This window comes from Corvus brachyrhynchos, unplaced genomic scaffold, assembly GCF_000691975.1.
Source record: "Corvus brachyrhynchos isolate BGI_N302 unplaced genomic scaffold, ASM69197v1 scaffold87, whole genome shotgun sequence".
Taxonomy (NCBI): Eukaryota; Metazoa; Chordata; class Aves; order Passeriformes; family Corvidae; genus Corvus; species Corvus brachyrhynchos.
In genome coordinates, this window is record NW_008239767.1 from 2,436,774 (window position 1) to 2,450,249 (window position 13,476).

At 36.6% G+C, this 13,476-nt stretch overlaps 1 protein-coding gene across 1 annotated transcript in view; it reads right to left on the reverse strand.

Moving 5' to 3' along the window:
- The window catches only part of IBTK (inhibitor of Bruton tyrosine kinase), a 50,976-nt gene that overhangs the window by 12,228 nt on the left and 25,272 nt on the right, over positions 1–13,476 (reverse strand). Inside the window, exons 18-26 of the mRNA XM_008640213.2 lie at positions 13,463–13,476; positions 11,736–11,796; positions 10,908–11,035; positions 9,339–9,451; positions 8,576–8,724; positions 8,213–8,376; positions 6,979–7,071; positions 5,703–5,861; positions 564–716 (exon numbers count right to left, since the gene is read on the reverse strand). The exon at positions 13,463–13,476 is cut by the window's right edge and continues 116 nt beyond it. Of these exons, the coding sequence (XP_008638435.1) occupies positions 564–716; positions 5,703–5,861; positions 6,979–7,071; positions 8,213–8,376; positions 8,576–8,724; positions 9,339–9,451; positions 10,908–11,035; positions 11,736–11,796; positions 13,463–13,476 (1,034 nt within the window). The remainder of the gene's footprint in view (positions 1–563; positions 717–5,702; positions 5,862–6,978; positions 7,072–8,212; positions 8,377–8,575; positions 8,725–9,338; positions 9,452–10,907; positions 11,036–11,735; positions 11,797–13,462) is intronic.

Here is a 13,476-nt window from a genome sequence, read left to right on the forward strand (position 1 = left end):
GAGAACTGGCTCGCGTGGGAAGGACCCACGGCCTCACAGGGGAAGGACTCCTCTCCCAGAGCAGCGGAAGGAAATCTTGGTGATGGACTGACCAAACCCCCATGCCCTGTCTCCTGTGCTGTTGGTGGGAAGGAGGGGAGGGCTGGGGGGGAAGGTGTTCTAAGGGCTTATTTTACTTCTCATTATGCTCCTCTGATTCTGTTAGCAATAAATTCACTTCACAACTTAAGTTGAACCTGTTTCACCCTTGTTGTCTCCCGGTTCTTGTCTCACTCATGAAACGTTCATGAATTTTTTTTTCTTTTTCCCTCCTCTGCCCAGCTGTGGCAGGGGAGGGTCAGTGAGTGGCTCTGGTGGGTACCTGGTGCTGGGCCAGCTTCAAACCACAACACTATTCTTAGAAGTATTTCATTCATAAAATGTTATTAAGAGAATCATCAGAAGAATGCTTACAGGAATCTTTTTTAAATGACAATTTTATTCGTTCTTATTTCAGCAGAATTTAGCAGGTCATTGCACTTCTTGTATAATGGCTGACCAACTAGAAAAAAATGTATTCTTACCTTGTGGTGTTTCGGACTGATGACTCCTCAGATCCTTTATATCCACATCTTTTAATGCCAGTACCAGGTGAATTATTCACACTCATACATTTTTCTTCTTCCATTACAAGATCACGGAATGACTTTGGCAAGGCAGAATGTAATGAAGATGACCTTTTTAAAAACAAAAATGAAACAAAACCAATGCACTTCATACTTGCACTTTTCAAGACTCCGTATTATTCCATGATTCAGATAGCAAAGAGGCCTTTCTACTTACTAAAAATACATCGTTGCTTAGGTTTTGTATACCACCATTATCCTGCTAGACCCTATTTGCTAAAATAAGTCATTCTGGGTCATATAGGTAAGGAACAGAAAAAAAAATATCTATGAGAACAGAGGAAGCCAGTAGTTTTGAAATTTCATTAGAACTGAAAAAAAGAAATCAAACCCAAAACCCCATCCTTCCACCTATTCCCCCCACCTCATCCTCTTAAAAAGAAATTTTTTTCACAGATGTCTTGTCTTAGACAAGCTGTACCTTTTCTAATAGTATTAGTCCTTGAAAAGTATTTTCATAAATCACACAATGCTCCAGGTACTGTCGATCTAATACTGGCAGTTTACCATAATGAAAGTCAAGTATAGCTGATCTTTTCTTCCCAAGATACTGAATGAGTTACTCATACCTGCTGGAGGCTCTAAAATCCCTTAATCCACACTGAAGTTCAATAAAACTGATATCCTTCATTTTCTTTTACTTGTCCAAGCATAAGTTACTGAATTAGAGCCTGCATATTATCTTCCAAAAATAAACCATTATGAAAACATAGCAATTTAGCATCTTAGGTATTATGAACACTTTCCAAACTCAAAGCCTTTTTATTTTCAGAATTCAAGGCAGTTACCACTAGTCCTCCTTTTACCCATCAAGGCTTTGGATTTAATTCTTCATATATTTGCTTACATTTAACCTTACTAAGCATAGCAGACCCATTTATTGCAAAATGCACAAAATACATTCTGAAAGAACAGCTCTGCTTATTATCTACCCAAGGAAACAAGAGACCATCAATAAACACTACTGAAGTAAAACAAGCTCATTATACAATGCCAATTGTGCAGCTGCCATAAGAAGAGCAGGATCTGAAGTCAAAGACTTTCAAACTACATCTAGGTGGGACACAATTTAAGATAACAAATATGAAGGAATTTTTAAAGTGCAACATTGTATCTGAAATGTTACAACAAAAGCATCTGAAACCTATGTATGATGTCTGATGTTAGACCACCCTGGCTTCAGTTTGGATCTTTTTTTTTTATTTAAATATTGGATAAGCAGCACAGAAGACATAGAAAGTAGAATGGGAACCTCCAGATACAGGGGCTCAGAGTCATTTTGCATATCTTCTATTTCAACCATCAGCTGGCACACAGAAGTTCAGGCAAGTGTTTGACCAGACCTTCCCCAAACCTATTACACCAAGTAGGCAAACAGTCCATGGGATCTGCTGTCATAGAAACTTCTCCTGCTAGTAACATTTTAAGTAGCCTACCCATTTCCATGAAAATTCTGTACTGCAATCAGATCCACTTGCAACAGAGAATCAAAAATAAACCAAAATCCAACCCACAAACTCCAAAACAACATCTGCAAAAAAATCTGCTTTGTCATTCTCAGTTTGTGAACCTATCCAAATCAATTATTTGTGGCTTAAAATGGTTTGTCTGAAAACTGGTACAAAATTTTCCTAACATGTAACAGCTCTAAATTTCAGCTTGTCCTGTCTGATACACTGTCATTTTTATCTAATTTGCACAATTAGAAAAACTAATTTAAACTTTTTTTCTAAAGTGGAATATAACTAAATTTCTCTAAGCTATAACTGCAAACCATCAAAGCATGAAGTTCCAAAACACCTCCTGATGTTAAGTATAAGCTGGAATACCATCAAACTGACAGCCTAGACATTAAAATACACAGTTGTTAATTCTCAACAGACACTTCAAATTTCTTCATGCCTCTGGTCTTGAAAAGCCATAGACTGTCTCCTGAGTGTAAAAAGGGCCCAAAACAGCAACACTCCAACTCCCTTGATCAAAGTAGGTTTGGAGAACTAATGAAGTCAACATGCAGTTAACTTTTGGCATTTTTTCAAAGTATTACCAATGTGATATTTTATTTTTCCCTTCTAATTTTCACTTTTGCTCAAAGGAGGAAACATAGGTACAGTTTCCCCAAAAACTATGAAACTGGAGGTTTCTCTTGGTGGAAAAGGTAGGGCATTGTGTACGACAGACTCTGTCTTTCAGTCAACCAAAAAAAAGAGCCAGAAGGTCCCACACCCTTCTGGCAAGTGCACCCCTACTGCACATCCAAGTTGAATATCTGATTTCACTGGAACACAAGTTCTATGGCTTTGACTATTTTGCATGTGTGGAAAGCTCAATTGACTGCCAAATGCACTTAATAGTCCACTGTGAATTTACAGACTTAACTCTGCAAATATAATATTAGAGTAGATGAGTAACACAACTATTCTACCTTACACACAAAAATACTTTGAACAACTAGCAGGGGCAATCAAATAATTGATGGCTTGCCTAAAGCAGCATAAAGTTTATTCAATAAATGCTCTCTTCCAGCAGCTAGGCCTAATTTTAAAAATTCATATAGTTCCCACTGGTTCTTTGCTTGAACTCTTGAGCTACCGGCATTTTCCAGATCGGCAGCCAGAGGAACGCAGGAGAGGAACGTGTGGAATCACGCATGGTGACCACATGAGCATTAGATTGGATTCCATCCTCCTGAAATATACCCTAGCCTTTCCACCTAAGATGGTTTGTGTAACACAGTAGGCCCAGCTCCTTCCAAAAACTGTTTAATCAGAACCTTAAGAGCACAATATATTTTTTGGAGACATTTATCTAGGGATATTCAAAAATCAGTCCTTATTTGCTTTTTAAAAGCAAGGAACAATCCATAGGCAGTCTAGTTTAAGTAACACCCAACTGAATTAAAAAGAAAGAATTATCTATCAGATAAAGAATTATCTATCAGAGAGTACATGAATAGTATGAATAAGTCAAACTATTCAGGCAGGACCTGCTTTTCTTAAAGCTGCGCTGCCTGGACCTGACCAACTGGTTGTCCTGCACATGCCATGTTACAGCACCAAGGATGATCTGCTCCATGAGCCTCCCTGGAGCTGAGGTGAGGCTGACAGGCCTGTAGTTCCCCACATTCTCCTTCCAGTCCTTTAGATGGGTGTCATATTGGCTCAATTCCACTCACCTGGGCCCTCTCCATTTGACCAGGGCTGCTAGTATGATTTAAAGTGTCTCAGTGATCACCTTCACCAGCTCCCTCAGTACCCTTGGGTCGATCCCATCCAGCTCCATGGACTTGTGTGTGTTTAAGTGGTGTAGCACATCACTGACCATTTCCCCTTGGATGCCCCCCTATGGGGGCTTCATTCCAGCCCATGGGGCTGGGTACCTGGAGAATGACTGATCTTACTGTTAAAGACTGGAGCAAAGAAGCCATCACATGCCTCAGGATTTCCTCCATACTTTGTCACTACACCTGATAAAAGGACGGAGATTCTCCTTCACCCTCATTTTATTTCTGTAACAATTTTGTTTTTATTTTTTAGGATTTTTATATTTCATTGTCTTTATGGACAATTACAACATTAGTAGTAAGATTAAGAACAGTGGGTGGAGTATTATTTTTTTTAATATAATAAAGGATAGAATAACTCAGTGTTTGCTGTGCTCATCAACATGTGATTCAACCATCAGTTTCTCCTAGCAAATTTTAAGCCTCAGAACTGTAGCAGCCCTGTGACACCTCCATTAGCTAAGGCAAATAACTAATGTGCTGCTTGCCCTGCAGAATCGCCTGTGTAAAGCAGGAACCATGTTCTTCAAAGCACTAGAGAGGACCAGTTTTAAGGATACAGATTCATCCACTCACTAGACTTCAGAAGATGAATCTTGCAAACCTTGTTTCTCCCTGTGTCAAGGTCTCAACTATAGTTCAGAGATCAGGAAGTCTGAATCCTTAAGTGCAAACCAACTCATTGTATTTCCTCTTTAAAATAAAGTTGTGGGCTTTGCCCAATATTACATAAGAATAAATTTAAGGGATTGGGGGAGTAAATGAGACCCTAAATTTTAGTATTAGGTGTACATGGATGAAAATAAATTGAAAAGACAGATTATCTTAAAAGTGACTGTGACAGGTAAAACCTTTGCCCACTGAGGTACAACCAAGTAAGCTACAGAGAGACGAGACTGACAGTTCTTCTAGGGTAACAGTACAAAAGTTATCTGCAATAAAAGTCTAGACCTTCTTGAATAGGGAAAACTGGAGAAATGGCCAACATTTACTTCACACTTAGAGCATGCAAATAGGTATTCACCATGTAATAATTAAACCCATTAAATTTACATAGCTGGAAACTTAACATTTTTGGTTTATGCTTTTATCCAATACCAACAATAAAAGTGAAGAACAAAGCATGACTTGGGCTAGCACCTTATTACATTTGTTATAAATCAAGTTCACTGAACAGATAATAAACTATTTTTGTATTCAATACCATGATATTAACTCAAACTCTTAAATTGTGTGTAATCAGCATTCAAACTCATTTTAAACCCCTATGCATCCTTCCATCATAAAAATTTTTAGAAGCATACAATGCTTCCTCCATCTCTGAGACACCTAGATAACTTTGTTATCTCTAATTTTGGTCAATTCTGCTCTAGTCCAAACTCATTCCATACTTTCCCCCAGGAAGGGCTAACATTTTTCTTTATGTTTTTGACAGAGGAAAAAACACTATTCATAATGGTTTCCAATAACTTCTTCCTGACTAAGTTTCAGAGCTTGTTCTCAAGCTGCTTCTTCTATGATTTACGTGGGCCCCAGCTGCAAATATGACATTGTACACAGGAAAGCACCAGATGGGATGCAGTCTTCTGACTCAGAGCAAAATTTCAAAGAACTGTTGAACTGCAACCACTGCATTTCCCTACCTGCTTTGAATTTCTAGATTACTTCTAAATGTAGATACAAATAGTTCAGTCTGCCTATTCAATTTAATAACCCTCCAAAGAAAAAGAATTTATATTTGGTTTATAACATACCATGCATTCCCTAGTTTCGCAACTTTTGTAGGTGGAGGTGGTGTCGTTACTAGAGTGGTAGGCTCTGGGCTGCTAGCTACTGATCCATTATCTTTTGCTGCCAGGGCAATCATTTTCCTTTGCTTCTGAGAAAGCTTGATTCCATGAGACACCATTCTGCTGTCAATGGACATTGCAAAAAAAGATGTAAGATCATTGTCCTTTGAGATCACTCATCTTTAATCCTGCAAATTAAACTGAGAAATACTTCTTTCTTAGGCCAAAATACTTTGTTTAGAGTGCCAAAAGGCAAGGAGGGGAGGGCTCAGATGGCTGGGAAGCAAAAAGAAGATCAATTAATATCAAGCACGACAGAAAGAAAAGCATCATAGAAGTATTCTTCACGTTGACATCTGTAAATGAGAACATGCAGAGTAGGAATCAAGTCTCCAAAAGAGGACTACCATCAGAGGAAGACTATTTTCTAACCTTGTGATTTTTTAGACTGTCAAGCTTAGCTCCCTTAAACCCAAAATATTCATACATAAAAAAATGTATACAACAACATACAGCCATTTCTTCTATCTGTAATAATTTTCTTTTCTACACTATTTGGATTCTTCAGTCCTGGCTGTTTTGTTTACAGCTTCTGAATTTATGTAGCAAGCAAGCTTTTACCAGGTTCCATGAGTACTTTCCTAACCATCCTTTTTAAGAATGCCAGACCTCAAAGGTCATGAGAGTCACCTCCAGTTCTCTTCTATATATCGCCACTTAAAAAATACTAGGTTTAATACACTGCCTCATAAGAAAGCATATTTATCTTCCTGAGTCTTTTGGGATGCTTCTACAAGAAGGAACCATCCCTGCTTCTGTCTGAAGAATTGTCAACATCAAGACACAGGTGCTGGGATATGACAGAGAATGTGAGACAAGAAACAAACTTCTCAAATACAGTACTCATTCACAAGTAATTTCCAAAGTCCTAGGAACAAGAATTAATTCTTTCTGGTTGGAAATAGAAAGGCTCAGCAGAGCAGGCCAGTTATTTAAGATACTAGCTCACTTGCTCTTTTGCAGTAGTTGACAAAACAAGGCTAGAGTAAAATAAAGGGATACATTTTGTATGCTCAAAGAAAAACAACATAATGAACTGAAGTAAACAAAGCTGTTCAAAACCAAATAGGACAACTTTTCTCCTGCTTTTTTTAAACTCTGAATGGCCTAAACCACTAAGTAAATTCATAACAACCTAGCCTATCACACTTATTTTTATAGATTTTGGTTTTTTACCAACCCTGAATTTGCCTTTGGCATGGTTCCACATCTTTGCATATTTTCTTCAATTTCCATGATGGTTCTCAGATCCATAGCAGGAGGGCTGGCAGGGCTAAATGAAAAATAAAAAGTTACCTTGCAAGGCACTGATTTTCACTCACATTCCACAGTTCCAGCCTTCACTGAAATCCTCTAAATCATACTAAGACTGGTAACTGGTTGTGTAATTTATGTCTGTTTCCTCAATTATGGCAAACCTCAAATAAAATGTTTCTGACAAAACTTTTATAAATATATACATACTTAAGAGCACACTATAAAAATACTTTCAAGACTCATTATACTATGAAACAAAAAGATGTGAACTATGATTACTTTAAAAGAATTAGATACCTAAAAACTATGATTACTTCAAAAAAATTAGATAGCTAAATAAGGATACTTATTTAGTAGTCAAATGCTCATGCTAAGTTAAAGAGGCACTCCTCGCAGCTCTGTCCTAAAGGCTGAATTAGATCTCTCTTTGAAGAACAGTATTAAAATTATTTCACATGATAAACAGAACAGTTTTTGCAGTCAGAGCACTACATAAACATCAGTAACATTCTCAAAATGCAGGAATCAGTCTCTTTTCCGTAAATGACCTAATTTTAAACTTCCACAGAAATGAGCATGAATTAAATCTAGACATTCCCAAGCTCTACATAAAATTATAAATTAAACTGTGTGTACTTAAAGGTACCTGTAAACTGTGTTACAACTTGATTCAAGGACAGGCATTGAAATAAACTATAAGCAGCACTTCTCCATTTCTCCCTACAGATAAAAAATAATACTCCATTTTTTTATTAATGTACTAGTTAAACCTGTGGTGTTGATTTTTACAGCCGTTTAAGTCTAAAGGTCTAAAAAAATCTCAAAGTACAATGGAGCTTCTAATGGCTTCAAGCATGGTCTGATTCTACAAAAAACTCTCAAGTACTTTACAAAGTATTAACCAAGCAGGTGTTCTAATAACACGTATTAGAACTACAGACTAGTAGCAATAAAAAAAAAAAGAATAATATATAGAGCATTGCTTTTCTCAATGAATAATTACAACATGTACCCCTTTTATTAAATTAGCAAAATCTTGAGTTCACACGTCAAGTAATGTACGATCATTTTGAAGAGCAGATGGCTTTTTAGTCTGAATAGAACATTATTAGCTTTCACTACCAAGTGTAGAACAGTGATTTTAAGTATTACTGCACCTGAAACTGGTTGCTACCCAATTGGGAGAGCTTGCAGAGTTGTGTCTGGCACTGGGAATGGACTGTGGAACAGACTGCGTCAATGCTGATGCTCCCTTGTATGACTTCATCTCCTTGTTAGGTTGAGTGGGTTTCATACCCTGACTGCATACTTTGTCCTTCATCTAAAAATCAGGCAGAAAATTGTTGAATAAATGCTACAAACACTAATTTTTATTTCCTTAATCAAATAAACAGTAACTCCCTAAAGTTGTCTACTCCATCGTAAGTACAACAGCTTCACAGAAAGACTCTAAAATACAAACTCTGCTTTTGATGGACTAGATAAACACAAACAAAAAAATTGCTAAGAAGAAATCATACCTCAGTCCTCTCGGGATGAAATCCTTTTGTGAAGTCAGGGGACTGCAAGTCTCTGGGACTACCCAATCCTGCGTAACTACCTTCAGAGTCAGATGTTAAGAGTTCTGGAAGTGATTCTATTGAGTTAGCTTTATCCAGTTTTACTGAGCCTAGAAATAAGAAAAGAGAGTAGAACTATTAAATCATGAGACCCAGACTAAACAATGCTTAACAAACACAAAAATTATTCATTCCATACGATGAATATAAAACAACCAGAAGTTTACCCAGTCCAGAATATTAGACTGTAATAAGTATAGGCAAATTTTAGACCATCTTAAATCTTTTTTTCAAATAATATTACTCCCAGTTTTCTTCCTGTCTTACAATATACAAATAAAAACACTTTTTCTTTAAAGCCTTCTACCATCTTTTCAATAAAAAGTGGCTAATTTATTCTTTATATTCCAGAAAAAAAAACCAAACCCACAATGCATTAATAGAAATTTTCCACTTACTAAAACCACTCGAGAAAATGTCCATTATCTTTATTTGATAAAATGCATGCTTTCATGTCAACTTTGGGCACAAACTTCCTATGACAAACATCCTTTAAAAAAACTCTTAATCTTAAGAATTCACTATTTACATTCAACTATAGTGTTCACTAGAAAAGAAATAATCTTTGTAATATTTCCTTCTGGAAATACAGAAATTGCATTGCATTGCATATTGCACTTTATGTTCTGATTTTATACCTGAAAGGAATCTCTTTCCCACTGACCTGTAGAGGCTGGACTCTGAATAACATCCGATAGATTATATCCTCCAGAGCTGTCAGACCGTTTTCGTGGCTTCTTTTTTGCCTTAGTTTTTGCTTTTTTGAAAAGGGCTTCCCTAACAGGAAAAAAAAAAAAAAACACAACAAAAAAACCCCCAAATGCATTAAAGCCAAAGAAACTGAGCTTCAGAACTACCCATGTCAATGTCACGTTTTTCAGTCAGCAGCAGCAGTTATAGTTCAGCAGTAGCAGCTGATCTCACTAGCTGGCACTAGCTGCTTGCTCCTGCTCTGCTTATGCACTGGCACAACCATTTCATAAATGATTTTGGGGGAAAGAAGAATCCAGGAGGAAAAGAAAAAAACTCTTTCCAATCTAGATCTAGTCTCTGGACTATTATATTGCACACAGACTTCTGCTGAGACAGTGGAAGATGCAGCTGCTGCACAGGCTGGCACTGCCACCTAGGTCAGATTAAACCTGCTACACATCTCAGCAACTGACATAAAGCAAATTACAGACAAGTCTCCACTTTTTTTCTCTCTTCACTTCTCCTAAATTACCAAAGTTCAATAAATGCCAGAGTTGGTCTCATTTTTCCCCAACATGAACACTGCTGTTGTGATACTACTAATTTTACAATAAAGCACATATAGGCTGATGTTACCTAAATGTCATGTGATCCTATATATGCTATTAGGAAGAGTAAACTCAGAAAAAAGGCATCTTTCATTTTAACAACACTACTAGAAATTCAGAATTATATGAATTGAAGCTACAGTGTGCTATTTCAAAGCTTTCTAAGCTGCTTTTTGTGAAGTAACTACTATGTAACTACTTAATCATTCCTGCAGCACTACCCTACAGTGCTTGGGGTGGTTATTTTTCAATCCTTGGACTGCCCAGTTCCCTAGCAGCTACCACCCAGCCTTGAAAAACACTGAAAAGCTTGAAGTCTAATACAAAATAGCCTCTCAGTTCCCTTGATCTACTAGTTCTTACCTATACCAGTTCACTTAGTGCAACTTTTCCTGACACAAGTGCTCAGAACAATACACAATACTGCAGGTGAAGTTTCTTCTGAATGTTGTATCCCACTATTTGGAAGCCTTTTACCAAGTCATCCTATCATACTTCAAAGCTCTGTATTTCACTTCACAATTCTGTTAATATCAAGAAATGTAGATTATCACACTTTTTTCAAACAGACCTATAGTACATTCAAGTATGTTTTTTTCTTTTTTGATTTCTCATAATTCAGTGAAGTTCAGTGAACTCCACAGTTAGTCCCACACATACAAAGATACTCTCATTACATGCACAACTCCCAAATATTGTTGTGAATGCTTATTTTGCAACCTTTCCTCACACGCTACTTATAAATTGAAAGTGCTCTGCTGCAGTTTTTCAACATTTTCAAATATTAAGGAAACTGAGAACGGTCTTTGAAAGCTCCATTTCTTAATATTTCAATTCTGAACTTAAAGGCAGTCAGGCACCAATGCAAATGAGGATTAATACCACACACAGTTCATCTAGTTAAACATATTGATGCAAAACCAGATACTTACTGAGAATTTTGTTCTGTATTCATTTCTTCCCTTAAAAAGACAAAGTTCTCTCCATTTTCAGGCTCAAAACAACTTATGTCAGGTCCATCTGGATATGGAGTAATTACTCTCCTGACCATAGCTGGAATCTGTAGTTGTAAAAGCCATTACATTAAGTTTCTCTTAAGCTGCATGCTAGCAAATTTATGTAAGAGGACCAAAATCAATCATCATTTAAAACACTTTCACAGATCAGGTAATTAATTACTTAACAAGCTTATAAACTTAAGTTGTATCTTTAAGCAAAATAGGAGAAATATTTTAAGTGACAGACTCAAAATGCCTATGTTTCATCCATCTATAACTTATGTCAAAAAATGCTCCAAGATTTTGCAAACATTTATCTTAAAGAATACTGGACTATAATGTATCTTGGCTTTCAGCCTTTAGCATTACAGGTCAATTTTTGCATTATTCTTCTTACTGATTTTAACATCTATACAATCACCCTGAACTTTTCAGCTTTCTTCTCCTTTCTTCTAAGTATGGGATGCTCTTTTCCACAGGTTTTGCTTATGCTGTTCCATGCAACAATTGTTAATTACAGAATATTAATATGTTTAATGTGTATAATTGATTAATTAAAAAGACGCAACACTGTTGCAGCAGTAGCTCGCGAATAACGAAATACGAGCTTCTTGAGAGTGATAATAGCAGCAGCCAACTTTGTCTTTTGAATCAGATGTTCCACGCTTAGCCTGTCACCTACAGACTCTGCAGGTATGTGTTTATCACTCATCTATTCTCATTTTACACTTAATCAGTTTACACTCAAGTTGTACAACTTACCATTTTCCTGTAATAAACAGAAAGATCCTTCACAACTTCATCACTTAAGACATCCAGAGTCCTAAAAAAAAAATTATCTTTATTTTTAAAAACCAAATTCATCTTAGCAGCTTATTAAAAAAATTACATTAATGAAAAATTGAAATGAACGTTTTGGATGAATCTCACCTACAGATATTATCACCTATTCATGGTGGTCAGGGTCTAAAGGAAGACACTGAGCACAAAATATGAACTAATCAATGCCTTTGTTGTAAGGCAAGATTAAATACACAAACTTTCCACCTATCTTTACCTAAGGTCACAGCCAATACAGACCTATACAGTTAAGTTACCAGAACTGGTCATTGCTTTACCTATTTCTGCATACTGTCAAGTCTTCCTGACATGTATCTAAATACTCCAAGTCTATATAAATTCTCCATAAAACTCAAACACAACACAGACATTTATGACAAAAAATAATACTAGAGCAACAAACTTGACTCAACAGAACTCTCTTGTCCACGTGAGCAGTTCTCCTTACACAAAGCTGTCAGGACTAAGTTTTGTCTCAGGTGTCTCAAATTATAAGTCTTTCTACCCAACACTAACAGAAGATAATTCATATTAGCAATTTCTGCTAGATAGACTGTAGATACAGCCTTAATCACAGTAAGAATGTTGCATGTTCTTTCTAGGCTTAAGATGAAACAAATCTAGATTCCAAGTAATATTTAAGGCAATGTTATTAGATTTTTACTCTTCTCTCCAAAATCAAAGGTTATAATGCTTGTATTTTATAAAGATATGAAGAGGGAAATTGCTTGAAATTCACTTGTATCTGTGATGCAAGTGAAGCCACTGAGTGACATGGCAATGAAATTCTGGCATTCTGAACTGTTTCAGATCTCTAAAAACTTCTATAAGTGAAAAGAAGTCTGACAAAAAGGACAGAGAGGACTAACAATAGAGATTTTTTTCTCTTTGGCTGGGTTTTTTGGTGTTTTTTTTTTTTTAAGGTTTTGCTAGAAAAGAACTTCAATCAGTGCTGATAAGGTTTGCTCTGAGAAGGTGACATGTACTTAGGAAGCAACCTGAAGGCCTGTCCAAAAGCATCAAGAGAAGGAAGGCCAGAGCACACCTTCAGCTTCTCAGAACTTTAGAGGAATCACTGTGGAAAGCAAGGATAATAAATTAATTTGTTCAGCTCTCACTGCAGACACTAAAGCAAAAAGACTACCAGATGGCAAGCCCATCCTCTTTAGAAAAGGCAGCAGCTATATAATAAACCTATTTAAAATGAATCAAATATGTATCATAATAACCATGTTTAAAAAACCCCCCACCCAAACAAGCAATCCCAAAACAAACAAAAAACCCACACAATAATCACCATGCCCCCCCAAAAAACCTCCAAATGGAGGTGGGAACCCTTCCCCCCTCCCCAGCAGTTTTATGCATCTTCAAAAACACTTTTAAAACCCTGAAAAAGGCTAGGCCTAATGTTAAAGCCACTGAATTCAAGAGAGGCTCTTCATGCCAGACTGTAACATATGGTTTTGTACTATAGAACTGGTACAGTATGTACAGATATTTAACTAGTTTCTCTCTCCCTAACTGGCAAAAATGAACCTACCTCTAACCTAGCAGCATTCAGTGGCATTTTAACATTAAACTGTCCATATTAGTTTTTCCAATCCTTTTGCTTTTTTGGGATATTTAAGTTTTACAACCAGTACAAGAACACATTTGCATTCCT